Below are 9137 nucleotides of genomic sequence, written 5' to 3'. Positions count from 1 at the left end.
TCGGGATTAAAGAAAAATTTTGATCTTTTTCCGACGATCATTAAACTACCGTAATTGTCATATGGCTTCAAATTGATGCAAAGTGGTGCGTGCTATAAATTTTAACGACTTGTATGATCGTTGAATTTATCGATCATAGGAAAGGTAAGTATCCACAAGAAAAACTTAATAATTTTAAATGAGGTAATATTTTTTTTGATAACATTTGTTGTTTTTTAACCACACGCTTTCAAAGTAGCCTCGAATGTATGCTGAGGTCATTTTTCAGATAATTGCAGCACAACAGAGCCAACATCATACGTGTTTTTGGACATTAAGAGAATTTGGGCTCTGAAACATGCAAATAACTTTGCACACATTTGCAAAGTGTTAACAACAAATTTTTAAAGCAACATGCAAGCGACGCGATTTCTTTTCAATTTTTTGTAGCCGGCCAACGCATTTCATTAGAATTATGGAAACTATAGAGCGTGTTGCAGAAACATACAATGAAAATAGTAGTAAAAAAATATAAATATTACATAAAAATAATTCAGCATAATAAAAGCACGAATATCGGCCAACGCACAAATAATATGTAAATTTGCGACGTTCAGATGCTCGTTTATATCAATCTATAACCCTTAGGGTCTAAATTTACCAAGAAATGCAGTTTTCTCAATTTATAACAGCATTTTTAATTACCCATCCAATGAGGGTGCATTAAATGCACATGATGTAATCGTAATAAGGAATGAAATGTTATGAATGATCACATCAAATATGATGTATCGCTGTAAATTGTTCATTTGTAATATTGCACTAAAAACTAATGAAACATTCAAAAAATTGTATTGACAAAACACCAACATTTTTTTTATCGTTTCGATCTAAGAGTTTTAGTACAAGAATATAGATAATGCTATTAATTTTGATCATGAATTGCAATGAAAATAAAGTATCACCAAGGATTTCAAAAAACTATGCATAACACGAATACAGTTCGCATTAGGGAAAATTTAAAAACTACTTTAAATTAATTTGCGCAGAATGCACACATGAAAAAAATCAAACGGTTCATGCAAACGATGACGTCATAGTTTCGATTCATCCGTCAAATATCTAGACGCTTTTGCTCGTTCTATTGCGACCCTAGTACTGGTGGGAAAAGGTAAACAGCTGAGAAAGCGGCTTGTTTACTTTACTTTGTTACTGAACGGGAAAGCACCCGGAACGACATTAAATTTCTCTTAATTTGTAATCAGTGGTACTCTAAATAACTAGATACGATAGTGGAAGAAAGTGAGTATGCTTAAAAACATAAGAGCATTTTGTTTCGTTTTTCTATTGACATCCTTACGTTCTAGGTGACGGAAGTTTATCAAACATGGACGCCCAAGCACAAAGCATACTGGCGACAAGGATGTTTATCAACATCAGCATCCTTTCGATTGCTCTCAATGCATCCTTCTTCGGTTACCTATTGTACAGCAATCGCCTATACGATGTCGGAAAGTGTTGCACATCTTTCGTTCTAGTCATTCTTCCTCTCTCGGAGCTACTGAAACATTTCTACATAACGCGAACGTTCCTGCCGCACACCGGCGTGAAGTCGACCGCAGCATCATCATCCGGAAGAACTACATTACCTTCTGGTGCGAAAAATAACCGAATACGGGGAAAAGAATGGTTTGGTTCCAGTGTATTATTCATCCTTACTACACTGTTTTACGCCTTTATTTGTGTCGTTTTGGGAGCGCCGTTGGATCAGTACGAAGAAACATTTTCCCTGGCACTAACACTGACCACGGTGACCATTTTCCCAATCATGCTGTTATTAGGGCAGTCGCAGACATACCAGTTGCTTCTTTCTGAGACCCTTGAACTGAAAAACCATCTCGCTAACAGCTATTTGAACTTGCTTAAGAATAATTGCATTGGTGTGATTTTGGGAGCCTGGGGAGCATCGGTGGTAGCCCCGTTAGACTGGGATCGACCCTGGCAGGTGTATCCTATTCCAAATGTAGTCGGTTCGATCGGTGGACTGTTTGGAATGAACGTGTTTAATCTGCTGAGTACCGCTTATATTAATATGTATCGTAATCGGCGGACTAAATCACTGTAGAAGCCGTTTACTGCACAGTATTAATTCAAAAAGATTGCTCACATTTCTAGTCTTGTAAGCCAAAATAAACCACTTAATTGACTTAAACGTTGTACCATTAGAGCGATAGTGCATATGTTATCTTACTAGTCTATACAAAAAGTCCGAATCTTCGTTATCGTTTGCTCCATAATATTTTCTGACGCTATTAAGGGTGTTCAGATGAGGTTTTATTACATGACACATGCAACGATGGACAGCGTGGAGATGATCATCCGTTATGTCGAACGGCAATGGACGTCGATCATTGAATAGGTCGATCATTTAGCAATACAGCCTCAATCCATGCAGTGCAATTGCACTCAGATGCAGATACTCAGGTGCTATGTGGCTTAGGTCAGGTCCCTGAGTGTCCCATTCCCATACGGGGTGATCATTCAGTCACTCGAGTAATAAAACTTGCGATGATGCAGTTATTTGGAATTTCCCGCCGCACGTTTTGGGTGCGGAGTGGCCTTTGGATCGTTTCGCTGGCCATGAATAAAAACCCACCTTTTGTTTCTCGGAGATCAGGCACAGCTGATACACTCCGCCGGTGTTCCTGCAACGAGGCGCCATTTTTTCTGGAACCGACAATTTTACACATTTTTCACGCATACTTTCCCTCTCCTGCGTCCTCTTAGTGGTTCAGTAGGTTAGCAGGAGGCAAGCTGTTAACCAAAATGGTATGAACTCATTCACGATCTCCTGCGACACTTCGTTCCCTTGGCTCCCTTCCTGAACCCTTCCACCCTTTCTCTATGCCCGTCTCTCGCTCTCTTCCACAGCCCGTGAATGCCGGCTTTCTCCCTTTGACCTACAGCGTTGTTCGAGGCGCTGGCTTTATCTTCACTTTTCTTTTCACGCTGCGGGTCAGGCGCTTACATAAGTGCGTCTCCATACCTTAAAGTTTATGTCGGGCACGCTGCTCGGGACTGACCACTTTTTGAACGTGCTCGAAGGGCCACACGGACCGGAGTCAACGGGAAAAGACGGTGCTGCTAATCAACATTGTTCGCGTAAACGGTAACACCGCGTGGCCGGCCCGATTGTACCCGGCCACATGCTGCATCAGATAAGGGGTGATTCTTTTCTTCGATGCATTGCGTTTCGGTTACCTCATCGGAGAAAATGCGTTACTGTTCCTGTCCACGTTCGAACCCGCGGCCGTCGCCGAGAGTTGGATCGATTTCAACTGCAAAAAAAAAATCATCGGAACAAATTATGGCAGGGCGTGGGGATGCTGCTGGATGATGGTGATGATCATTTGTCGAGTTGACAGAGTTTGGAAGGTTGCATATTCAAAGACGAATTGTTGGCGGGCACCAGGGAGATGGAAGCACCTTCGAGGGGAAGATGTTGACCGGCCAATGGATTACTTTATTCGCCGCTTAGATCACCGGTATGCATGATAAACGAATCATATTTTGCACAAGGACGAACAAGTAATTCTGCCCCGAGGAGTCAGCGAATTGCCAAATGCAAATGCAAATTTTTACAGATGCCAAGGACACGTTTAGTAACGCTTAATGCACGAATAATTTCATCATAATGTGACAGAGGGGTTGAATTTTCAATTAGCTTTTCATTACTATTAACTAGAATTTTGTATCCTTCAAAACTTTAATTAATTTATCGGTAAATGTTTAACAGATAAGTTTACTAATAAGAACAGTAGGCAAAATGTGATATATTTTTAAAACATTATCATGAAAGAATAAATAATAATAAAATTAGAAATAAATAAAGAAGTTGTACATAAAGCAATCTTGTGTTAGTAGTTTATTTGAGTGGATTTTTTAACTCCATTTTTTTCCATGATTTACGCAAAGTTAAATATAATTAATTATACCGCTTTAAGTTGATCATTTGGTTCATCACCAAACCACAGCAGTTGATTTTGTTTGCCATAACAGTTGCAACGCTACGATCAGCTTGTATTCAGCCGTAGGCAGGCATATTGTGGGAGAAATTTCTAGACCCACCCAAATACGGGAGCATTCACTGCTGACACCTCGATCCCTTTCATGTCCGCAGTACCTGAATGATCCATTGCAAGAGAAGGGTGCCTTCATATCGATTAGATTCGTCTAACTTACAGAAGCCCATCGGCTTCTGGTATCTTTGGACCGGTTTGCCATCGATACTGGTCATCCACCTCACGCCGTTTCCCCTGCGTTCTCGATATCAATTGCCATGACTCACAATTAGGAGTGGGGTTGTGATCGTCGTGATGCGATAATTTCACTCTGCCATGCTGTCTGGGCTGGAATGGTGAGCAGAATCGGCGAAATTATATGTTTGCTTATATTTCTTCATACCATTCAAGCCTCCTTTTTCTATTATGTGCTTACGCATTATCCATATAGAGATGCTGTTGAGAGTAAACATAAACGCATAATGAATCATTGGAAACTATTACCTTAATTGCGGAAATTATGTGTATTCGCTAAAAAAAAAACAATGGAAATGAAACGAGGCTGTTTTCATGTAACAGTTTTTAGCATTTATATTCGACAGTAAAGCCGAATGCCGTGAAATGGAACATATGCAGCTTTCACGTTGAATGTATTTTCATTTATTAATTAGTCTAAGCATGAAACAAATTGAAGCAATTTTATATTGTAACAAAAATGACCTCCCGATTGAGATTTTCATTAAAAAGAAGTGTTCGATTATTCTTCACATAAGTACAATATAAAAACGAATTACTATTATAAATGATAAACATATGAAAGCATCGAAAAACTAAAGTTACGACAGTTAAAAAAATGAGAAGCATAAAGTTAAACATGTTAAATTGAGATTTTGGTCAAACGTTTTTTTTATTTAGGTTAATGCAAAGATAGCTCAACACGTGAGCCATCCAGCGTGTCCACTCATCACGTTCTATCGATAAGCAAACGCATAATGGTGGTCTCTTTCCCCGCCAAAGACGCCCAAAAGGGACGGTGTTGGAGCACTTGCAGGGTACTTGCTTTCATCCCTTCTACGTTGGCTTTCTTTTTTGCAGACTGTGGGGGATGCAGGTTGCGTAGCGTCACATTACGTTGCGATCTTTTCTTCTTTCTCTCCTTTTCTTGCCTTCTTTGTAATTACCAGCTTCGTAGCTCCTAGTATAAAAAGTGTCAGGACTCGTACGGAGGGCATCAGTAGAGCACTGGCAAGAGTTACCGTTTGTCACTAGAGAGATAATCGATCGCGCCACGGCAAGCACCACTTTGCAGTCTACGTTGACTAAGAGAAACTAAAGTGTTTGATCACGATGAACACCAGATTGATGGTAAGTTGAGCGTGAAAGTGTACAAAACTCATCACTGTTCCTTCTAAATCCATTTCACTATTCTATTCTAAACAGATGCTCGTTTTGGTGGTCGTAGCGTCCGTGGCTGTTGTCCTAAGCTTACCGGCATCACAGGACGAATCTTTGTTCGGACCGACACTAGAGGTACAGGAAGCTGATACATTCAACCCGCAGGATCCGCAAGCATTCATCAGATGGCGCCAGCTGAAGAAACTGCTCTTCTTGGGCTAGAAATTGAGCTGGAGAGAGAGGGTGTGAGAGAGAGAAAGTTTTTAAACACTAGAATTTAGCGGTGGATGCTGGTATCCAAAAACAGCCAAATTGTTTTTTGCTAAGCCTTATCTTATCTCTTTGCAGCAGATTACTGTAAGATGTTTTGTTTAACAAGTTTTTACTACCGCCATGATATTCTCTAATGTAACGAAATAATTGAAAAATAAATGTTACCCCATAGTTTTACAAATACATTATTTACTGGTTAACTTATTTTATTACAAACTGTCACAGAAATTTGGGAACATTCCAGTTACCAATTTGTAAAATATAATTTATTTTGCTTTAGTAATGCATTGCATATTACAATCGTTACAGAGAATTGTAATGATAGTTCGGAATCAATGTGTTTGTGCTTAAGTTACTTCATTTTCTTTTTTTATTTGATTGTGGAAGCCTGAAGTTAGACAAAGGAAAACTTAATATTGAATGCGTTATTTTTACTTAGTAAATATATTATATTTCGAAACTACAGGGATCAAAAACAAATTTAAGAACAATTAAACTCTTTTTAGTAATTACTTCAGCGCTAAACCACATCATAGATGTTATCAAGCAACTAAATAGCATTGCACAACACATTTCAGATCTGGCACACATTCGGGCACATTCGGACTATGGGTATTTATCAGTATTAATAAAGCCAATTTACTCGTGATATATCATGCCATATGAAACTTTGATCTAATCAACTAATTATCGTTTCACTAATATCAGTTTCTCTACTCATTAAAAAGTTAAGTTTCCTTAACGCTTCCTGCAAGGGAAAATCTTCCAAAACGTTTAAAAATTTTAACGGTCGACTGAACAATAGGCAACGATGCGCCATCACATGAACAAGTGGACGAATTTGTGCGGATATTGCATACCAAATGGAGGCCATGAACCAATGAAGTGAAAGTATAATTATACTAAATAGGGAGTTCTTTTTTAATTATGAAGTGTTTGTTCCTTTTTGCCATCGTATATATTCTTTTAAATTATCGTATAGTTTATGACAATAGCGCTAGAATGGGTTTAATCGCAGAGATTTTAATACGCTTACTATTGAAAAAGAATAATATTGCAATATATTTAAAAATTTGGCTATTTAGGAACAATTAAGTGCTAACGTGACATGATTTAACGATAGTTAAACAGTGTAAAAATCATAATAATTATTGCAATGGCACGCAACGTGGAACATCGGCAATTGAAAGTGGATCACGGCGGCTATTGAAATGATGGAAATGATTACATTCTTCAACACCCTCACCAAATCATGGTTATATAACGGTGTAAAGGCATTTGGCTGCATGATCTCATTTGGGATTTTGATGCCAGAAACCCACATTTGTCGGGCAGCAAGAAGCTACGTGATTCGTCGTCACTTTGCAAACACTGTTTGATTTCAGATAGGCAGAAGCTGTTGCAATCGAATTACAGCATACGCCCCCGCCTATGGATGTACGGTAATTTTTGGTGAGTACAAGACTCATTACCAGTAAGCAGTAAAGGCCGAAGAAACTACAACATAATCATTATACGATGTTAATTACTGCGAAGCGTGTCAGCAGAGTGGACGTGATCGAAATATAAAGTTATCAAACGAGGGTGGAGACCCAAATGCGTAATTTCTTTTCTCATAAGCAAATCCTTGTGCTCATCGTCGCTCAGAAGTTCAGCGACTTTAAAAGTAAATGCTGGAACGGCGTTTGTATATTCGTTGAAATCGTGAGTGACGAATTTCCTCGCCTAATGGAGCTAACAGGTGAGTAAAGAATGTTAAAAAAAACACAAAAGTACTTGGTTGTAATTTTGTGACTTTGCGGGTGTTTATTTGTTCGATTTTTTAAAAAACTTGTTTGAAGTAGATTTCCATCTTCGTACTGTGCATGTTCACTGTATTTTCTCGCATAGCAGCGATGATCGCGGGCAAGAATGCACACGAAACACCGCAAAGAGCGGCTGTGCAGTAAAAAGTCTTCCTTTTTTTTTTTTAATAAAATTACTCCTCTTGCTAATAATAGTAGTAGCGTAGATCCTACGTATTGCACCTTAATAATAAACGCTCGCATCGTTTTTCCTGTTCCCGTTCGATCCGCGTTGCCATTTGTGACTGATTCGGCAGTTTCGTTTGGGGCTTTTTCGCAGCCACACCGAGTAAAGCGCGCGATTTTCGAGCCGGTTTTGGGTCGTTTCCGACGAGCAGGGTGGGTGGGTGGGGAGTTGATTTGGGCAAACAGGTGTTTTTAAGGCAAGGGAAAGACAGGCGGTGTGTGTTTTCCACGAAGGATTCCTAAACAGCTCCTTCAGTGGGGCATTGGTTTCCGATTTCTTATCGTTAGAAAGACTGGGAGGCGATTGGGGAAAAAAAGCACTGGGCCGTTGTGATCGTTCTTAACCGAGCAGGAGCAATTTCTTCTTGAGCAGCAGCTTCTTCAGCAGGAAGGCCTGCGGATCCTGAGGGTTCAGGGTTTCATCCGCAGCTCCATCAGCACCGAAGAGACCTTCGTCGTGCACGGCAGGGATGGCTGCCACCAGGGCGAAGGCCAGCACGAACAGGCAGATGGTCTGAATGGAAGCGATTGGGAAAGAGAAACGAAAAACTGGTTAGCATCTCTCGAGTACTGATGATGGATCATATTCGTTTATGGTGCTAATGGTCGGAGATGTTGTAAAATTGATTGTCCTAACATTATCGCGTCGGTAAAGAAGCATAAATCGATTTGGCACGCCATTCGTAGCTGCGATACTATTTCTGGTGAGTCTCTGCCAGTGTGATTTTGTATTAAAATTATTTTGAGAAAAGTAAGGTTAAAAATTTTATCCAACTTGAGTGAATGCCTCTCGAGATATGGCTACAATTTGCCTCAAAGCTGCTGTGCGGGGCATTAAACCAACTGATTTTTTTCAAACTGTTACATATGGAGCTAAGTCCACGGTTTCATTGATCGTTTAGTAGCCCAGCGTTACTAAACTTTTTCTAGAATCGAATGCTTTTGAGCACAAGCATGTCTCTTTTGGTAGGATTATCGTTATCCACGCAAAAATCATCCATTCGGGCTAATTGAATTGCAAATCCACTGTTTCACAACTAACGCATTCAAATTTTACTTCCGTGAGGGAAAAGCTTTGTTTTGCAACTAAAGCAGTATCCAACCTCTCTCTATCTCTGAAGGTCCTTCGACATGGTCTAAAGAACAGAAGGCTAACCGCACTGAAGGCACTTCAGCTTTGAGAAGCCCTTTCACGAATTCTTAACCCACTTCACATCACTTCCAAAACTTTGCGACTGCTTTTTGAAGCGGACACTTGGGTTTGATCAGTCACCAACCGTGAAACGTACCATGAGCAAGAATTTCATTTTGGCGATGGGATTTTGCTTTGTGCAGTTAGCTAGACACTTTCCAAAAATTGGACGAATCCGCGCAGAAGAACTGTCTACTGTTCGGTGAG

The 9137-nt window shown here is 39.8% G+C and overlaps 2 protein-coding genes across 2 annotated transcripts; one reads left to right on the top strand and one right to left on the bottom strand.

Moving 5' to 3' along the window:
- The first annotated feature begins 1286 nt into the window (after positions 1-1286).
- LOC128726283 (phosphatidylinositol-glycan biosynthesis class F protein) lies at positions 1287-2169 on the top strand. The gene has a single exon (XM_053820083.1). It carries the CDS (start codon positions 1367-1369, stop codon positions 2102-2104), a length of 738 nt encoding a protein of 245 aa, XP_053676058.1. The 5' UTR covers positions 1287-1366; the 3' UTR covers positions 2105-2169.
- Positions 2170-7626: 5457 nt separating this feature from the next.
- Positions 7627-9137, bottom strand: LOC128725371 (uncharacterized). The gene is made up of 2 exons (XM_053819111.1): positions 9028-9137; positions 7627-8252 (listed from the first exon to the last, which is right to left on the bottom strand). Exons 1-2 carry the CDS (start codon positions 9043-9045, stop codon positions 8079-8081), a joined length of 192 nt encoding a protein of 63 aa, XP_053675086.1. The 5' UTR covers positions 9046-9137; the 3' UTR covers positions 7627-8078.

Source organism: Anopheles nili, chromosome 3, assembly GCF_943737925.1.
Source record: "Anopheles nili chromosome 3, idAnoNiliSN_F5_01, whole genome shotgun sequence".
Classification (NCBI taxonomy): domain Eukaryota; kingdom Metazoa; phylum Arthropoda; class Insecta; order Diptera; family Culicidae; genus Anopheles; species Anopheles nili.
The sequence above is the reverse complement of the archived record's forward strand: the minus strand, read 5'-3'. Positions and strand labels throughout refer to the sequence as shown.

Excerpts from the sequence above, each read along its gene's own strand:
- LOC128726283 (XM_053820083.1), top strand. The coding sequence starts at position 1,367 with ATGGACGCCCAAGCACAAAGCATACTGGCGACAAGGATGTTTATCAAC.